The sequence below is a fragment of the Glandiceps talaboti genome, chromosome 10 (genome assembly GCF_964340395.1).
Source record: "Glandiceps talaboti chromosome 10, keGlaTala1.1, whole genome shotgun sequence".
NCBI lineage: Eukaryota > Metazoa > Hemichordata > Enteropneusta > Spengelidae > Glandiceps > Glandiceps talaboti.
Window position 1 is genome coordinate 17534219 of NC_135558.1, and position 21806 is coordinate 17556024.

The window sequence follows — 21806 nt, forward strand, 5'->3', positions numbered from 1 at the left end:
TCCACAATAAAAATTGTAAAACAAAAAATAACACAGATGTGGCCGTTTCTTTGAGTTCAAAGAAATTTCATTTCAATGATATATATTATATATATATATATATATATATATATATATATATATATATATATATATATATATATATATATATATATATATATATATATATATATATATATATATATTTGAAATGAAATTTCTTTGGAGGAACTATATATATATATATATATATATATATATATATATATATATATATATATATATATATATATATATATATATATATAGTGTATATAATACATTCCGTTTCTAGTCCTATTTGTAAACTTTGAGGCATATGGGTCAAGATATATATATAGACATACTGATGCCATTCCAATATGCATATACATTTAGAAGCAATGTCCAAAATTACTGTAATATTGTGTATTGGAAGCTACTATTACACAAATGTCTGTCTGGCTGTGTGTGTGTGTGTGTGTCATCCATTAAGTGAATATCGATAAATGAAGATGTGTGAATATTAATAGCCTACCTGTAGTCTTAAAGGACTAAAAGTTACTACACTATTTCAGCTATCCTAACTTACATTTTGCTATTTTGAATTTCCCTTGTCCCATGAATCCTACCAACGGTCTTCAGACCTGCTAATATTTAAAACCATGCCCCACCATACACATAAAATATAGGAAATTAACATTGGAAGGACAAGTAACAATACTAATTTAAAACGGCAGTTATGATAGCTTAAGTAGTAGAATATATTAGTACAAGTAACATACTTAATGGACATTGCTTGCACCGATGCATGGACACACCAGTAGTATTTGCACTACAGTACAATACTGAAAACATTATTGTATGCCTGCATGCAAATGATACGCACATGAAACCGTCATCATTCGTTTCACACGAAAATATGCATGATCACAGAGTGGCATTTTTATGGAAATTTGCTCTTTCAGATACGTTAGAGGATGAAGCCATTAACCAACAAGTGGGGTTTCACAATAGACAATATTTATTATACCCGACTTGCTGGCTCACCAAGTCGGGTTTGTAGCACTTAAACAGCTAATTGGGGGAAAACCATCATGAAACATATGTAATAATAACAGAACACCATGCCGTGTGAGTTCCAGTGTGGTTACTCAGGGGTATTTGAACTCGTGCTTGCAAGGATTCCTGATGCACTTTCACAGTCGCTACACTCATGAAAGTAGTGCCACAGAGAACACTGTAAGCAACATAGCAAGCACTCATACAAATACCCTAAACATTTTACACTTACACTCACAGCATCATGGACTTGTTTGTTATAATCCTTTATGACGACAGGTATAGGATTGCATCTACGTCATAATAAACACACTGAACAAAATAAACATACAAGTCTGCTTGTATTATTCCTAAATACATTTTATTGCAATATTTCTATCAAGATACAAGCCATAATAGGTTACAATATAATACTGTAGACAGAGTTCAAGTATACTGTAAGGGCATTAATGTAATAGTGTCATTGTTTGTATGTGGAAGATCTAAACAATAGTAGTTGGAAATAGATCAGTTTATAATAGAGAAGTATATATATCTGGCCAAATTTTGGAAATGGTGGCCATACTACCTAAAACCCTGCTGTAGAGATTGTTTTATCATGGACGTATGGAATTTGATTGGATGTGTGTGTGTGTGTGTGTGTGTGTGTGTGTGTGTGTGTGTGTGTGTGTGTGTGTGTGAGTGAGTGAGTGTGTACATAAGTATGCATGTACGTACGTATGTACGTACGTACGTACATACGTACGTACATGCATACTTATGTACACACTCACACATACATTTGTAAGTATGTATGTATGTATGTATGTATGGCACATGTATGTATGTATGTATGTATGTATGGATGGATGGATGGATGGATGTATGCATGTGTATGTATGTGTGTGTGTGTGTGTGTGTATGCATGCATGTATATACCATATATGTTCTATGTACATGTATCTTTGTTATACATTGTGCATGGATTGTCTATTTGCTTTTTGACATTTTCAATGTCTATTTAGTATGTTCTTGGACGACATGGGGATATTGGATAAAAATATATAAATCTATGGACACAATATCAACAGAATGTTGACATCAAAATATTTACATTTCAAATTTACCAAATTGAGTTAAAAAGCACAGTCAAAGAAGGGTACCATATGTTACACATAAAATATTCCCACAGCTAACAAATAGATATTTAGTTAAAAAGTAGGAGTTATTAATTCATTTCTCCATATCTATATATTTCATTCATTCCATGATTTTAAACATCAACTACATATTAGAGGTGAAAGGTCAGTTTACAACACATTAAGGGTGACCCTATATTTATTTCTGTTTCTCATTACCAGGCAGATCCAAATTTTCATCGCCAACATCAAACTAAAGAAAAATGTTTTTCTTTTGTGCCCGCCCATAATATTTTATGGAACAGCGCCATCTCTGGCAAGATTAAGCAACTGTCAAAGTCATCTACAGTCATCGTTGTGACAACAAGGAAACTTGTTCATAAACAGAACATTTCTTTCATGAAGGAAGTTATTCAAGTAAGCCAAGGAGAAGCTAGGAAAGGGATGGTTACCAGGAAGCCAAGGAGAAGCTAGGAAAGGGATGGTTATATACCATGAAGCCAAGGAGAAACTAGGAAAGGGATGGTTACCAGGAAGCCAAGGAGATGCTAGGAAAGGGATGGTTATATACCATGAAGCCAAGGAGAAACTAGGAAAGGGATGGTTACCATGAAGCCAAGGAGAAACTAGGAAAGGGATGGTTACCATGAAGCCAAGGAGAAACTAGGAAAGGGATGGTTACCATGAAGCCAAGGAGAAGCTAGGAAAGGGATGGTTACCAGGAAGCCAAGGAGAAGCTAGGAAAGGGATGGTTACCATGAAGCCAAGGAGAAGCTAGGAAAGGGATGGTTACCGGGAAGCCAAGGAGAAGCTAGGAAAGGGATGGTTACCAGGAAGTCAAGGAGAAGCTAGGAAAGGGATGGTTACCAGAAATCCAACAAAAAGAAGATAGGGAGGAGGAAAAGGAGAGGCAGAGAAACATGAAAAAGTTGATTTTTTTACTTCTTTTTAAAAAAAAACAGACCCACCAATAAAAAAGTAGGGCCACCCTTATATACTAGATGACATTCCTACTCAGCTAGATGTCATAAAAAATAATTTACTACCAAATGCCACGTAAAAGAGCATAAGTGTTCTTGTCTCTCAGGTTTTGCAATATGATATATTAGACTATGTTGAATTGTATCTTTATGTTTCAGTACTCTTTATTTTATTACCATGATAACACTTTGGACTTAAACCATTGTCATTAAAGGGTATATTTGCAGGAAATTACGTCTTAGCTTGTAAATACTATTACACAAATGTATCAAGATCACTGAGCCTGGCCACCAGGTTTTATGTTGATATAGCCACAATAAAGATTACATACAAACATCCCTTACACAGAGTCTGCTCTGTAGACACAATAAAGTTAACACACAAACATTCCGTACACAGGGTCTGCCCTGTAGACACAATAAAGATAACACACAAACATTCCGTACACAGGGTCTGCCCTGTAGACACAATAAAAATAACACACAACCATCCCTTACAGAGTCTGCCCTGTATTTTGTTAATAATAACAAAAATGTATACAAATGTAACAAAATACAGAGCAGAGATATGTGTGTTATCTTTATTGTGTCTATCTCAATATGAAACCTTGTGATCAGGCTCACTCATCTTGATACATTGTTTAATAGCATTTGCTTGCAAGGCAAGACGAAATCTCCTGTAATATTCAGTGGTCCTCCTACATGCATTTCAAGTTTGAAGTGCTTTTTGTCTGCTGGCAAACATGATTTAAAATTAGCACACTCGATCATAGTTCATACCCATACCACATTACCTAGACTATGACCATAGATAAGATACATCATGTTACTCCACCCCCAATGGCCTGCTCTACATGAAAGGGGTTGACCAATGTGTGAGGGCGCCCCACCCAACAATACTGTTAACATATATTTGCATGCAGCCAGCTTTCACTTGTATTGGAGGGTAAAAGTCTTTCACAAATCATGATTTCTGCTCCCAGTTTTGTTTTAGCATCTCTAGTTCGTCGCATCTGTGCAGCAAGGTCGTATCTGCCTATACAATTGCATAGCAGATACGACCTTACTGCACTTACGTGACAAGTTACTGGGTAGGTTTTCATAGCGTGGGACCCAGGGCATGCATGTGTGAGGATTACTGTGGATTAATCTATCCAAAAGCTTAATTAATACCACTACACTCAAAAAGTCTGTCATTAAATCATTAATGACTTTTTTATACAGGCAAGTATTTCTTGCATTTCTCTCATCCATAAAAGATCATTAACTGACCAGACATCTACAAGTAGAAATTTTTTGTCAGTGTAGAAACCTGTTGTGGCATCTGCTTGGCTCTTTTCTCAGAGCATATTCTTTCTGCCACCGATCCATTGACTTTGGTTAATATTTCAAGTAGATGCCACTTATCATGCCATTCTTTGATAGTGGCACACAGATCTTTAATGAACCAGGACCCTTCCTCTTCATTTCTCCAGGCTTTAGTTCCTGTAGGAATTAAAAAAAGAAGAGAAATTCGCATAATAAATCCCAACTACCGGTACACGTTATATCAGAAATAGTCTGGGTGCCAATGTGGTTTCTAACTAAACCATGTCTGGTCAAAGTCCCTCAATCAGCACAAAAAGTTGTTCATCCAAACAGTGAACCGCAACTGTTATATTGATGTAAACAGTGTATAAGTAGCATCCTGAGCTGATAAATATACTACATTTGGACATTACGTAACTGCCCCTATAAACACTAACTTTACGAGGAACTGACTGTGATATTGTGATTAATTAACAAAGACATCATGTTATTGATTTTGTGGGTGGCTGTGGATGAATTTTAAATTGCGTCTCATGTATCTCAGGACTTCTAGAGTAATGACTTTGCATTACTGGGACAAGCCATTAGCCAAGCAAGTGGACTTGTTATCAAAGAGTACCAATATTTACACATGTGATGATGGGCTCTTACATAACACAAGTAAACAGCTGTAAAAACCTCTATTCGGCCGTCTGCATGGACTGCAATTGAGGCAAACCTTATCTCCGTCTTATATCAGTTGTTATCAATTTATTAGGCTATTATAAGTAACGCTACAAACAGCTTTAGAGATGCAAACAACTTTTATGACACCCGTTTTCGCCAGGCAAGCCCGCGGGTTTGTTGCACTTGGACCGCTAATGGTTTGTGAATGTCATGGACTATACTGTGAATGGCGGTGTAAATAGTAATGATACTGTATAGGAACTAGACTATATCAGAAATTATACTGTTGTGGAACAATTTACACTGAAAATAATTTCAAAATTTTTGAGCTAGTTTATAGGAAGATTATCTATCTGCAAAAAAGAAAATTGATGATTTATGATAAGATATGCTGATCAGACTCATTTTGATGCAAATATGTTTTCAATAAAAATGTAACTGAAATGTTTTTTTAATACTAGTACGGTAGATATAGTAACTTACTCGTAATATCGTAGCCCCCCCCCCCCCCCCCGAACAGCATTGAATCCCTGTGGGTAACATTTCTGAGCAGCACTACACATAAAACGACCATTCATAGACATATACAATGTCAATATATTGTTAGTTGTCTGATCAAAAAAATAATACCCCAGTTACAACTAGTGCAAGATTTAAACAATATAAATAATGCTAATTTAGGTTTCCTTACCCTGTGGTTACAGCACCTATCTTTACCTATATGCCCAATTCCAAGCCCTTGTGGTTAGAGCATCTATCTTTCCCTACAGTGCCCAATTCCAAGCTCCTGTGGTTACAGCACCTCTCTTTCCCTATATCATAGCCAATTCCAAGCCCCTGTGGCTATAACACCTCTCTTTCCCTATATCATGGCCAATTCCAAGCCCCTGTGGTTAGAGCATCTATCTTTCCCTATATGTACAAATTCCAAGCCCCTGTGGTTACAGCACCTCTCTTTCCCTATATCATAGCCAATTCCAAGCCCCTGTGGCTATAACACCTCTCTTTCCCTATATCATGGCCAATTCCAAGCCCCTGTGATTAGAGCACCTCTCTTTCCCTAAACAAATTGTGAACACTTACCATCACTGGTTGCATGTGCTAACAACATATCAGCATTGATGGGTGTGGACTTCAACCGAAGTGATGGTAGTAGTTCAGTTCTGCCACCCTGATTGGTGTCTGGTGGATCGGTTGCTTCTGACGGATTGTAATCATCTTCATCAACACACACACCACGGCCATACTGTGTTCCACGACATGCTTGAAACAGAAATACCTTGGGTTTCTTAACCATCATTGGCATATTCTGACCGTTAAACTCTGACGTAATTTCATCAAATGTTACGATTTCATTATCGTTTGTCTTTATTCCATCCTGTAAAACAATAAAAAAAAATATATCATTTTATGAAAATACAATTTTTTTTAATTCCATACTGCCAAATACTATTAAGGCCTAAAAAAATTGTGTGGTTCCAATCATTCTCAACTTTAGAATATGTAGATTTTGTATTTATTTATTTATTCATTGTTTTTTTTTCATTGTTTTTTTTTTCGTTTTTTTTCATTTGTGATTATCTAGTTCAGGTAGTTAATATGTTTTCCGTTGTTTTCCATATGGTCTCTGTTATATTGGATTCTTCCCATCAGATGTACAGCCAATACAGATTGGAAGAACAGTTTTATATTGTCTTTTTAAGTTGATGTCAGTTTTCGTATCCACTATTTCTCGTGAGACTTCACAATTTTCGCAAATTTTATTTTATTTTTTCTCAAATATGTAAAAAAAATAAAATTTAGTCTAGGGTCGACAGTAAAAAAACTAGGTTGGGTAGGTTAACCGGAACCAAATTTTTTTTAGGACTAAGCATTTGTATTCCCCTTCCTACATGCACACATGCCTTCAAAAACCTGACTTTGTTGTAAATGAAGACACGCAGTGAAATCAAACATTTTATGCTTAGGGGCAACATCAAAAGTTCAATATAATATATCTAACTTAATTGCTTAAGTTAGGTCCCAGACCCCCCCACCCCCCCATCTAACTTAACTGACCTAAAATTGAAAATCGTTTCAGACTCATACTGTATACTTTCACTTTCAAACAACGTAACAATATACTACTGAATTATAAATAAAAACAGAAAGCCATTTTAACCGTGTACCGCTGATAAATCGGACCGAGTGTACCTTTTTTTTGTTTCTCATCTCCAGTGGAATAGTCAGGCGGGGCGGGCAAGCGAAATAAAAAAAGGGGGCAAGGAAAAAAAATCTGTATTTTTTCAGTTCTATTCTCTGTCCTTCTTTTCTCTTCTCTTTATTGAATTCCTTGTTACAGGTCTCTTTCCTTCATTTTAGCAAGGTTGACAAGTCCGTAGAATAACTTTGTAAGAAGATGAATACTTATCATCCTGATGGGTGTATATCTGTAGCCAGGAACTATTGTATGATTTTATCAGAAGTACTATTACACTTCGTCCTTATTAATTAAAGTGGCATTGACATCGCTAATTTGAACTTTAGTATGTAACTTTTTGAGGAATGCAGTATGACTTTTACCAATTTTAAGCATAATTTTGAAAATGATAGAAATATTCTGAGCTATTATTACATTGCAGCAAAATGTACCACACGGCGGCATTAATTTCGAGCCCTGTTCCTCATCAAACCTCAACAGATTCAGCCACGAAAGACACATGCTGCTCCGACGTAACAAAGGGGGTGGGGGTGTGGGTAGACGGCAGTGTTCTGCCAAGGTTTCCAACAAGTGGGGACAAAGCACCGGGCCCCTTGGTTGCAAAAAGTGGGGTCATTTGACAGGGAGTGGGGTCAATTATTATTGCCTATGAAATATTCATATATATTATCTCAGACCACTATAGAGATACTGTGGTCTTAGATATTCCATTACACATAGACTATTACCTATATAAGAACATAAAAAAATTCCATTCACAATAACAGTTCCCAGTAAGCTGTTTTTTGAAAATTGTGGACTACACATTACACCTTAGAAAAAGAAGGCAATTAAGATTATGTATTTTTAAGTCATTTCTACAGAGTATATTATATATTGTTTTGAAAGATTGGACAGCCAGGTAGTCACAATTTTTAATCTGAATATCAATGAATAGCAGTGCTCAAATTTATAATGCCCTTTTTTCAGACAAGGACAAAGAACAACTTCAAAATAAGTCACAGGGAACATATGATTGAATAAAAACTTTGAGAAATCCTAATCTTGTAACCACTTGTTTCATTTGTAGAACTGTTAGTACACTGCTGTGTTTTAATATCATTCCCTCTTCAAATTCATGACTGAGGTTAAGAAAAACCAACATTTTGAAGAAAAAAAATCCCTGACTTTAAAAAGTTCCAAATGTGAACGAAAAACTTACAAATAATACAGTCAAACAAACTTTGAAATAATTTTTTTTTTTATTAATTACCGTTACTGGCTGTGTATCATGATTTGGTCCTGTGATATCAAATGACAGCATTAGTTACATACTGTAAACTTGATACGGAAAGCTGACATTAGGTGTCCTTGAAACTCAGAAATCGTGAACTAAAACTATCAACGTCAAAGTTAGGATGCTTTGTAAATACCACTGTAATTATTTTCTGATTTGCACAACAAGTTCATTCTTCATGTCTGACTGGGCGCACATGCATCGGCCGTCTATATGGCCATGCCAGTTATCATGCATTGATTCAGTCAGTGCCCAACATTCACATATGTGTCACTGTCAACATCATGCAACATGATCCCCTAACAGTCTAACACAGCTTTTTCGGAATCAAAATACACATGTACTCATTTTGTTTCCATTAATCTAACCCATCAACAAATGAAAATCACAACCTGTCCCATAAATTTGGTTTACTAAGGCTTCTGAGCTGTGGCAGATAGATGTTCCGATTTCCGGTAGCAAGTTCAGTGTTTCGTACACGTCAGTGAGTACGTCAGAGGTCACGACAGTGATGGTAGACAAAACATGTGACGAGAGACGTCCATTTCGACGTCTCATCTACTCCCTCTAATGTTTCAATTTGTAGATTAAATTTATCAAAGTTGATCTTTTTGTGTCATTTTTTATGTTACCAATGGAACTGTGCGTTGTCACTGTATCTTATATGAGTGACAACAAAATTTTCCCTCACGGAGTCAGTATACTTCTTGTGGGATTGACGTCAGGGCCTGGCCCTGGACTTAGATAATTTTGATGTTTGCCGTAAAATGAATGTGCCAAAGCGGCGCAAGGTGGGAAAATTTTTGCGTCATTTGTAATTTTAGGGGGCCAATGTTGCAAGGTCGTGGCCTCGGCAGAACATACACTGGTCTAAGACGCCATGAGGAACGTTTGATGTTCATTCGAACCTTACAGTCTTGCTGTGTTGAACTCAAGGGTCGAGTCGGTCGGAAATAAAAAAAACGTTGTTTTTTTCTGATGTCGGAGCTGGAAATTAGGGTCGGTCGGGAGATGAGAAACAGAAAAATAAAAAGGGCCGCCCTTATAGGTAAAAGCAGCCTTGAAATCGTACTAAATTTGCTAAGTATGACGTTAAATCGTTTTTGACGGTTGAGAAATTAATTTGGCCAAAACCCCCCCACCCCCAAACTAAAGCAATTAAGTTTTTTTGTAAACATCGATCTTTTGACGTCGCCCCTTACATGATAATACAAAGATAAAGGCAGGAAAAACATTTGAAATTATTTGCAAGGGGTTTAATTTTCACAGAAAAACGAAATTGTCTATTTCTGAGAACCAATTTTCACTGATTTCAGGAAGTTATACTTATGAACAAAAAGCATTTTCAAAGGATTTTATTTTCGCAGACAACCACACCAACGTTAATGAAAACAGTGAACATAAATTCCAAGTGAAAATTTAGTTTTCACCACAGCAATCCAACCGTCGGATTTCTCCTATCTTTTCACCACACAGATTGACACATTAATTAAGTTTACAAGCATTTTTAGGAGCATATGCTAATACATAGACTCTCTCACAGTCCTCGAAGCTTCGCATAAATAGCTAAAACTTCGGTTGTTTTGTATGTATCTACTGCATAATTGTACATAGTCATATACTAGTATCCCAGTATCCCTGTACTGTGCGCCCTCATCGATCACTTAGGGCTAACATTTTGTTGATGTGTTAGGCGAAGACCCGGAAGCTTGGAGGACTGTGAGAGAGTCTAAATGGTTTCTATTAAATACATTATACTATGATTACTTATCTAATACTATAACGTTGGTGTGTACCTTCAATATACATAAACTGAATGAGAAGTGGATATCTATTTTGGATTTTGGATTTATAATACAAGTTTATCATGGTTTCCTACTTGAAAAATCAATGTGCAACAAAGTCCATACATTCTGCATCATTGGTTCTAACCATGCTTGCAATGTACTGGTTTTAAGTTACAATCTAATAATGTACATTTTATGATTTACCTTATCACCATGACTACTGATAAATACAATCAAACTCGTTAACTCAATATCTTCATTCTCCTTTTTTTCGATGATATAAGATTTGGTTCTTTCCAGTTTATCTAAGAGTTGTTGTTTTGTGACATCGTGAGCTGGCTTCAGTATCAGATACTTCAGACCATGTGGTCCAAAAATGTCTCTGATATTTTGTTCGTCTAAATCAGAACCTACATGTAGTATGAAATGGATAAATAATAGAATTAAAAGAAAAGTTCAGTCATTAGTCTTACAGCTAAAATGATGTAAGCTTGGTGTTTCACTCATGGGTCATTACAGCTAAAATGATGTAGGCTTGATGTTTCACTCATTGGACGTTACAGCTAAAATGATGTAGGCTTGATGTTTCACTCATTGGACGTTACAGCTAAAATGATGTAGGCTTGGTGTTTCACTCATGGGACATTACAGCTAAAATGATGTAGGCATAGTGTTTCACTCATTGGACATTACAGCTAAAATGATGTAGGCTTGATGTTTCACTCATTGGACATTACAGCTAAAATGATGTAGGCTAGGTGTTTTACTCATTGGACATTACAGCTAAAATGATGTAGGCTTGGTGTTTCACTCATGGGACATTACAGCTAAAATGATGTAGGCTTGATGTTTCACTCATTGGACGTTACAGCTAAAATGATGTAGGCTTGGTGTTTCACTCATGGGACATTACAGCTAAAATGATGTAGGCTAGGTGTTTCACTCATTGGACATTACAGCTAAAATGATGTAGGCTTGGTGTTTTACTCATGGGACATTACAGCTAAAATGATGTAGGCTTGCTGTTTCACTCATGGGATATTACAGCTAAAATGATGTAGGCTGTGTGTTTCACTCATGGGACATTAAAGCTAAAATGATGTAGGTTTGGTGTTTCACCCATGGGACTACAGCTAAAATGATGTAGGTTTGGTGTTTCACTCATGGGACATTACAGCTACAATGATATAGGTTTGGTGTTTCACTCATGGGATATTACAGCTAAAATGATGTATGCTTGGTGGACATTATGTTTTTGACACAGAGCTAGACATATTTCAACTCTAGACTAACAATAACAGAGACACAATAAACACAGCAGGCTCCTTTGCCCAATCACATTGAACACTGATAAGCATTGCTATTCTTTCACACTGCAGTAAAAACAGGCTACTAATGAAAACATAGCACATGGACTTGATTTCAATGGCTACAATAGTTTATTTTCTAACTGATAATCAACATTTCAACTTGACTACTTCTACATCCCCACTGTGCACCCCGGCTGTGCACGGCACCTATGTAATTGTTTCTTTTGCATTAGAAGTTGTCTGAGGGTGTGTAGAAATGCCATGTTGCATAAGTGAAACACAAAACCAACACCATTTTAGCTGTATATCTGCATTTACCAAATTTGTCAGTTGACTACTCTATAAACTTAAGTTACGTATGATAATGAGTGACAAAATAACACCTTAAGTTAGTAACTTATTCAGGTTTGAAATCTTTTTTAAAAGAAGCCCTGAAGCACTTGCGACACATGTTTGTATATTGTTTTAGGGATTTCCTGCAAGGGTTTATGGGAAAATCTCTCATCATGACATCACAAATACCCCAATATCTCTCAGTCTTGGCTCACACACACATGCTCATACATATAAACACACATGCATGCATGCAGGCTGGCAAGTGAGCAAACATAACAAACAAATTCAGACAGACAGACAGACAGACAGACAGACAGACAGACAGACAGACAGACAGACAGACAGACAGACAGACAGACAGAGAGACAGAGACAGACAGACAGACAGACAGACAGACAGACACAGACAGACAGACAGATAGATAGACAGACAAACAGACAGACAGAGACATAGACAGACAGACAGACAGACAGACAGACAGAGACAGACAGACAGACAGACAGACAGACAGACAGACAGACAGACAGATGGATGGATAGACAGAATTTGATCCCATTATCTACAGTTTACTTTTTATACATATATGATAACAGGATTTAATGAGCACAATACTTACCACATCGATCTGCTGTAAAGTTTCTGATGATCAAAACAACACCTTGTCCTCGTTTATAGGCATTCTGAGTTTTCCAATCCAGCATCTCATCTGACACACCTGCATCATCTGAAATGAAAACAACCCAGAAAACTGACAATTTAGTAATAAATTCAAAACTTTAATTATTGATCAAATATGTGCATAATTATGATAATGAACAGATATGATGTCCTCTTAAATGCCAAATCTCAAGTTCACCTGACATTTCACAACTGTTCATATAAAAACATGAAATGAAATACAAATCTCTGTACTTCCATCATGCTGTGCCAAGAGTTTTTAAAATGAAAATCCTAAACCCTGAAACAAAACGTCGCCTGGCTTGACAAAAGTCTCACTAACATTACTACAGTTTTTTGTTCTAGACAAAATATCTCTTTCATTTTGTAAATCTTCTCCGAGACAAAAATCTCATCAATATTTCCACATGTTATTGTCTGGCATGACAAGAACTGAATTACAATTAATACATTCATGACGGATATTTGCCATTAGCGGTTCAAGTGCGACTTTCCCGACTTAGTGAGCCAGCAAGTCGGTTGTCATAAAAATTGTTTGCATCTCTAAAGCTATTTGCAATGTCATTGATAATGGGTCAGTACAACTGATATGACATTGAGCTTAGCTTTGCCTGATGTGTTATAGCTTTGCCTGATGTGTTATGTAATACTGACAGTGCTTTATCACATTTGTAAAAATTGCCAACAAACACTTTCAGTGATAACAAAGATAAGAAACCCCACTTCCTTAGCTAATGGCTCGATTCTGTAATGTTTTAGTCAACTGATTGTCTCAAAAAAATCAAAGAAGGTGCCAACCTTAGGTTTACCAGGGACGAATAAATTTGGCAATGATCTCCTAAAATATAATAGTAGCTCACGCAAAGAAACAGTAACAATATTGGTAAAGATGTTTGTCATGCCAAACGATTGACAAAACGCTGTTGGTAAGATTTTTGTCTAGCCAGACGATAAAATGTAGCAATGTTAATGAGATTTTTGTTGAGCCAGGTGACATCTTGTTTCAGGGTTTATGATTTTCGTTATAATCTAATTCACTTATTTACATTCCTTGTCTGTGATGAGTTTTGCTTGTAAGTGTTTATGTGTCACTGGTTGTATGTGAAACAAGCTCTGTCACAGTGTCTTGGTAAGATTCCAGAGCTGTATTCACAGACCTGTAACATGTCTGTTGGTACAGGTATGTTGTGTATATAATATTTCTGGGTACATTTCACAGAAAGGTTTGTAGCAATTGTTCTAAAGTGCGTTAAGATATACAATGTATATCATAGCTCTTAGCAGACAGCAACGATGTGTCACTGAAAGAACAATCAAGGTGACAAAGAGTTTCAAATTGGTGGTTTTTGGCAACCAGGCAAAAATTACGTCATGTGAAATCATGAAAGAACTAATATCCAAAACCCAAAGTTTATGAAAATACCTTTTAATTCCTGGAGTGGCATTCCCCTCTACATGTACACCGCAATGATGTCTTTATCAAATACAACTTATAAATATTCTGTAAACTAGCTATCATACCTTTATCTGAATATCTCCTAACTGGTAGCTGTGCAGCTGTAGTCAACATGCCTGTAGAGTTTTGTGATGAGGGCACGACTTCTTTTACTAGAGTCTGGCTGGAATAGGCTCCAACTGGTTCTTGTCTTGATAAACTTGGCTTGGCAGCTGACATATCATGATCACTTCCTTCAGTGAAGATTCCTTTAAAAAATTAACAATTTTTTTTAAAAAGAAGATAAAAGACTTTCACAATATTGGAAAGAATAAAAAAAAATGTCTCCTAAATATTTTTTCTTTTTCGTTTCCATTGAAGCAGTGGTCATCTTGAAGAATTTCAATGTTATTAAAATCTGGTGTGGTGAAAGCGGCTAGATGGCTTTATTTACCTCTTATTTCTATCGTTTTGTGTCGTTTGTTTTGTTCCGGGTGATCGTGGGATTACCCGGAACAAAACAAATGTCACAACACAGAGGAAATAGAAATGAATAAAGACATCTAGCCGCTTTCACCACACCATATTTTAATCAGATTGGAGTAAGGTGTGCTTCTGTAGCTACTTGTATAAAGAATGCAAGGTCAACCAGAGTTGACTCATACAGAGTATTCGAAGCATCTGTTGTGTTATGTCGAAAGTGAAAGTAAATTTGCAAATACTTCAACCCCCCACCCCCACCCCGCAACTGAATTTTTATGAGTCTAATACATCATTTTGTGTATACTTCTAGTACACACGAATTCCAGTCCTTCTTACAGACGAGTTGGGACTTGATTCTGACAATATGTATAGCTATAGCCTAAAGACATCGTACTATAGTATTCGACCAGTACTAGTTCTTATGTAATACACACCCAAATTCAACCCAAGCATATTGGGAATTCGCCGTACCTTGTTCTCGTTCAGCTGTCTTCACTAACTTAATGAGGTTACCAAACTCACAGTCTAGTAACATTTCTTTGAGCAAGCCATAATTCCCGCAGCCGATCAGGGCTTTACGTTCCATTGCTTCCAAGACGCTCACAATTGTTGGCATCCGTCCCAATTCCCCTTCTCGAAAGCCTTCAGTTCTTGCCCTGACTTTGAAGGCGTCCAGCATCTCTGGTGTGAACTCCAGCCCCAACGTGTTTTTAAGCTTCGCATGACTGACATGTTCTGGCATGGTCATCAACACTCAAGCGATAAATACTCCTACAAGTACAACTCACCGATCGACCGCGATTCTCTCACAAAACGCTAATAAAACCGGCTCTAACCAGTGAACAAGTGGTCTGTGTATATGGTGGGTAACCTCAAATGACCTTGAATTGTCAATTCGTGGAATTACGAAAGTAGAGCGCCCTCTCACGGTGACTGTGTGTGTAGCATGTTGATGATATACATTTTTTATATGGCTCGCCAACAAAGTCAGACACTCTCAACAAAGTGAAGCTCTGGTGAAACATATACATTTTTAATGAAACACCATTAATGTCATTCTAAAGAGGGTTAATATGGCAAGCCGTTCAGGCCAAAATTATTATTTTATTTTAGCTGTAGTATTTTATATTTTTCGTACTTACAAACTAATTTTAACCGGTTATGTACTTTTATTCCGCATGTTCACATTATTTTAATTGAAATAAGTTTTCATTTATTTGAGAATATTGTTTTATTTTTCGTCAAACCAGAATTTTTTTTTGAGGATTATGTATAATTATGTATAATTAGTATTCTCCAGAGATTTCGTGTTTAGAAAAGAAACTAAAAATATGAAAAGGGAACCTGGGTTGAAAAAAAATAACAGCAGGGGTTTTAACGATAAAACTATTCAAAGTCGATTCTATGGTGATTGCAAGTCTATACAAGTTAGCGTCGTGGTTTCATAGCAACGAGACTGATGTAAAAAATGTTCTTGAGTTGTATTGTTGTAACGGAAAACAAACAGCCATGCAGGAAGTTTGGGTAATATACCACCTATTTGATTAAATACACTAAAGTAATTTGTATATATACGTGGCCGTAAATCAATACTTCAACGTCGTGGTAAGACTGTTGTTTACTGTACCTTACTGACCTTATTAGATTTGTCGATAACATTGTGAAATTTACCACTGCCGTAAAGAGGCTTACTGTATTACCATTGCCGTAAAGTGATTTCATGACGATGAGTGATGGTACTCTTGTCCTGTCTGCGAATCAAGCTTATCTGATGACACAGAACCAGGGTTGACAACAATTGGAAACTTGTCAACAATTCGTTGGTCTTGTGCATCGAAACTACACGTAGGTATCCTTGGTGGAAGGGCACTTGCCAAACTTTTGAACCCTGATTACAAAATAACTGTCATAAGACACAAATTATATATATAGCAAGCATTGCATTACGGTATTTACAAATCGATGGGTTATTTAGCCATGTTAATGATCTCTTTCTCTCTCTCCCCCCTCCCCCCTCTCCCTCCCTCCTCTCTCTCTCTCTCTCTCTCTCTCTCTCTCTCTCTCTCTCTCACTCTCTCTCTCTCTCTCTCTCTCTTTCACCCATATTATCTCCAATATATGGATCTGTATTTCTATGGAATGGATACATTCAGTCTCAGACCACTATAGTCTATAGGAACAAGCGAGAATTAATATTCATAGTCTCTGGGTTCATAGTTACAAATGGAAATAAATCTCCAATCACAGAGTCAAAAAATACTTTGTTGCGAATCCAAAATTTGCTTCCAAGTTATTTTTTGAATCTGTGAGTGGAAATTTTCAATTGTATTAAAGAACAGATTGATGAAATAAAAGTGGATAGTAAACAATTTGTTGTACTATCTTTTACTTTAGTATATCAAAAGATATGTTGTATCATATTAAAGTTCAAAATCATTTGATCTGTAAGTGGGGGAGGGGGTGATGTAGATACAGGTCGTGAACGTGAACTGCATTGAGTATGGACCATGACCAGCAGTATTTGCTCCATGTCGGTCCTTATGACCAGTAGTCATTTTCCCTTACACACTGCCCAGAGGTCACTCATGCATTCAACCAACAATCAGATGAACCAACCTTTTTAATGTCATAATGGTATTAAACTTTTCTTAAGAATTTTCACCCTATGCTAATTTGAGATGATATTGTCTTTTAAAGATGTGAAATGTTTGCCAAGATAGTCAAAAATTGCCTTAAAACTCCAAATCTCCCTTACCAATGATACTACCATTAGATGTGCTGACCTTTACTATAATGATTAAGAACATATTTCAACTCTATGTAAGTAATACATTTAAGTTGTAAATAATTTGATGGTGCTGTCTTGTAAAGCTTGGAAATTATTGCCTGAAAGTGTCGTAATAGCCTAAAAATGGGCTTCAAGAGTAATAAAAAACCTCCAGAACTTCTAGGGGGAGACCTAGAACCCCCATGAGAGGTGTACATATTCTCTTCTCAAGCTTTCCCACTATCCTTTACGGTCTAGATGCTATTAAACTCCATTTTGATATATTTACCCTGTGATGTCAATAATTATGTGATAGTGCTATCCCAGGATCTTGTAAAGTATTTGTGAGACAGTAAAGCAGTCACGATCAAAAAATACCTGTTATGTGAATATGGTATTTGGGGTGGGTGGTGGTGGTGGGGGGGGGGGGTCATCATGTTTTAGAATTAAGTGATGGGGTGGGGTTTCAGCCTGTTTTTGGTTTTACAGATGGGGGGGGGGGGTCAGTGACTTTTTGTCGGCCCGTTTGCTACACACTAACTACACACAGCTCTCGATGACACGTCTTTCCCATTAACAACTTTAGACTCCATATAAAGTTCAAAAACCAGATACAGAACTTTGGTCTGCACGTACACCTACATGATTTGGTAAATACGTGCAATATTGCAGAGCGAACATATTGTTTTGGAAATCAGCAGAAAATTGACAGCACGCATGCGCAGATCACTTGAGAAAATGAAACAAAATCAAACTTCACAGATATATCAGACTCTGATTGTTTTGTCAATATACGTATGTCGACGATAAAGGTGTCATTTAGTATTCGCCTATTAGTCTCTTTTTTCGCGGCCTTATGTATCAACACCCCCTACTACCTTCAAACATGGTGGTGGAAGGGTTAACGGCATGACTTAAACGAAGACTTGTCTATTAAATTATTTCCTTGCCTATATGAGTTTCCCTGAGTCTCTTTTTAATTATTATCATATCTCCACACAGCTCTCGATGACACGTCTTTCCCATTAACAACTACAGTATTTTTGACTCCATATAAAGTTTAAAAACCAGATTCAGAACTTTGGTCTGCACGTACACCTACATGATCTAGTAAATAGTACATGCTTATCTGAGTACACAGAACCAGGGTTGACAACAATTGGAAACTTGTCAACAAATCGTTTGTCTTGTGCACCGAAAATACACGTAGGTATCCTTGGTGGAAGGGCACTTGCCAAACTTTTGAACTCTGCTTTAAAAAATAGCTGTCATAAGACTCAACATATAGTAAGCATTGTGTTACGGTATTTAAATTCAAGTCGATGGGTTTTACCGTGTTAATGCGCTGTCTCTATCTCTATCTCTGTCTGTCTCTCTCTCTGTCTCTCTGTCTCACTCTGTCTGTCTGTCTGTCTGTCTGTCTGTCTGTCTGTCTGTCTGTCTGTCTGTCTGTCTGTCTGTCTGTCTCTGTCTCTGCCTCTGTCTCCGTCTCTCTGTATCTCTTTCTCTTTCTCTCCCTCCACCCCTCCCTCCCTCCCTCGTTTCAGAGTCACAGTCTATAGTCACCATATGCGTTCCTCTTTTTCGTGGCCTTATGTATCAACACCCCTACTACCTTCAAACATGGTGATGGAATGGTTAACGACATGACTTAGACGAAGACTTGTCTATTAAATTCTTTCCTTGCCTATATGAGTTTCCCTGAGTATCTTTTTAATTATATCGTTCATATCTCCACACAGTTCTCGATGACACGTCTTTCCCATTAACAACTACAGTATGTTTGACTCCATATAAAGTTTAAAAACCAGATTCACAACTTTGGTCTGCGCGTACACCTACATGATCTAGTAAATACATGCTTATCTGAGTACACAGAACCAGGGTTGACAACAATTGGAAACTTTTCAACAATTCTTTGGTCTTGTGCATCGAAACTACACGTAGGTAACCTTGGTGGAAGGGCACTTGCCAAACTTTTGAACTCTGCTTAAAAAAATAGCTGTCATAAGACTCAACATATAGTAAGCATTGTGTTACGGTATTTAAATTCAAGTCGATGGGTTTTACCGTGTTAATGCGCTGTCTCTGTCTCTATCTCTGTCTGTCTCTCTGTCTCACTCTGTCTGTCTGTCTGTCTGTCTGTCTGTCTGTCTGTCTGTCTGTCTGTCTCTGTCTCTCTGTCTCTGTCTCTCTGTCTGTATCTCTGTCTGTATCTCTTTCTCTTTCTCTCGCTCCACCCCCCCCCTCTCTCCCTCGTTTCAGAGTCACAGTCTATAGTCACCATATGCGTTCCTCTTTTTTGGCGGCCTTATGTATCAACACCCCCTACTACCTTCAAACATGATGATGGAATGGTTAACGGCATGACTTAGACGAAGACTTGTCTATTAAATTCTTTCCTTGCCTATGAGTTTCCCTGAGTCTCTTTTTAATTATTATCATATCTCCACACAGCTCTCGATGACACGTCTTTCCCATTAACAACTACAGTATGTTAGACTCCATATAAAGTTTAAAAACCAGATTCAGAACTTTGGTCTGCACGTACACCTACATGATCTAGTAAATAGTACATGCTTATCTGAATACACAGAACCAGGGTTGACAACAATTGGAAACTTGTCAACAATTCTTTTGTCTTGTGCACCGAAAATACACGTAGGTATCCTTGGTGGAAGGGCACTTGCCAAACTTTTGAACTCTGCTTTAAAAAATAGCTGTCATAAGACTCAACATATAGCAAGCATTGTGTTACGGTATTTAAATTCAAGTCGATGGGTTTTACCGTGTTAATGCGCTGTCTCTGTCTCTATCTCTGTCTGTCTGTCTGTCTGTCTGTCTGTCTGTCTCTGTCTCTGTCTCTCTGTATCAATCTCTCTGTATCTCTTTCTCTTTCTCTCCCTCCACCCCCTCCCTCCCTCATTTCAGAGTCACAGTCTATAGTCACCATATGCGTTACTCGTTTTTCGTGGCCTTATGTATCAACACCCCCTACTACCTTCCAACATGGTGGTGGAAGGGTTAACGGCATGACTTAGACGAAGACTTGTCTGTTAAATTCTTTCCTTGCCTATATGAGTTTCCCTGAGTCTCTTTTTAATCCCCGCCGGACGAAGTCCGGGACGGGGACTTATGGTTTGGGTTCCGTCTGTCCGTGCGTGCGTCCGTCCGTTCGTCCACAGCCGTTTCTTGGAGATGCCTTGACCGATTTTTTTCAAACTTGGTACAGGGGCAACATACAATGGCATACATATGCACTTCAATTTGTTTCATGATACGATCCAATATGGCCGCCTGGCAGCCATTTTGTTTGCAAATTTTCCCTGTCTAAAGCCATAACTCAGACATGCTTGAACAGATCTCATTCAAAGTTGGTATTAGGACAGTGTTCTATGACATACATGTGTATATTCATTGTTGTCATGATACGATCCAATATGGCCGCCTAGCAGCCATTTTGTTTGTGAATTTTCCATGTCCAAAGCCATAACTCAGACATGCTTGAACAGATCTCATTCAAAGTTGGTATTAGGACAGTGTTTTATGACATACATGTGCATATCCATTTTCATCGTGATACGATCCAATATGGCTGCCTGGCAGCCATTTTGTTTGCGATTTTTCTATGTCCAAAGCCATAACTCAGACATGCTTGAACAGATCTCATTCAAAGTTGGTATTGGGACAGTGTTCTATGACATACATATGCATATCCATTTGTTGTCATGATACGATCCAATATGGCCGCCTAGCAGCCATTTTGTTTGCGAATTTTCCATGTCCAAAGCCATAACTCAGACATGCTTGAACAGATCTCATTCAAAGTTGGTATTAGGACAGTGTTCTATGACATACATGTGCATATCCATTTTCTTCGTGATACGATCCCCCATACCCGACCCATCCTTTATTGTTGTAGGCATGTTCCATGTCCAACAAGCAGACACAACATATCTAAGTCTGTTTGATTTAGGTTCACAAGTGTTGTTGCGTGATCAGAGTAGTGATAATTCCTTAAAACCCAATCATAGCGGGGACTATGTCATTCTCAATAATTTGTTAATTATCGTTCATATCTCAACATAGTTCCCGATGACACGTCATTCCCATTAACAACTACAGTATTTTAGACTCCATATAAAGTTTAAAAACCATATTCAGAACTTTGGTCTGCACGTACACCTACATGACCTAGTAAATACGTGCAATATTGCAGCGCGAACAGATTGTTTTTGCAACTCAGCAGAAAATTTGTGTCAGCACGCAGCTCACTTGAGAAAATTAAACAAACGTCAACATTTTATAGATATCGAATTCTTGGAAGACTGATTTTTGTCAATATACGTATGCCGACGATAAAGATGTCATTACTTATAACAATACGGTATTGTTCACCAAAG

At 37.3% G+C, this 21806-nt stretch overlaps 1 protein-coding gene across 1 annotated transcript; it reads right to left on the reverse strand.

Annotated features, from left to right (window-relative positions):
* Positions 1-1918: 1918 nt before the first annotated feature.
* LOC144440965 (caspase-3-like) lies at positions 1919-15496 on the reverse strand. The gene is made up of 6 exons (XM_078130440.1): positions 15108-15496; positions 14240-14422; positions 12657-12764; positions 10599-10804; positions 6215-6509; positions 1919-4642 (listed from the first exon to the last, which is right to left on the reverse strand). Exons 1-6 carry the CDS (start codon positions 15382-15384, stop codon positions 4437-4439), a joined length of 1275 nt encoding a protein of 424 aa, XP_077986566.1. The 5' UTR covers positions 15385-15496; the 3' UTR covers positions 1919-4436.
* Between the last annotated feature and the right edge of the window lie 6310 nt (positions 15497-21806).

Bases quoted from the DNA above. Each gene is read 5' to 3' on its own strand.
- LOC144440965 (XM_078130440.1), bottom strand. From the start codon at position 15,384: ATGACCATGCCAGAACATGTCAGTCATGCGAAGCTTAAAAACACGTTG. The intron at 14,423-15,107 runs GTACGGCGAATT...AATTTTTTAAAG, and splicing joins GACAGCTGAACGAGAACAAG to GAATCTTCACTGAAGGAAGT. The intron at 4,643-6,214 runs GTAAGTGTTCAC...TAATTCCTACAG, and splicing joins AGCACATGCAACCAGTGATG to GAACTAAAGCCTGGAGAAAT.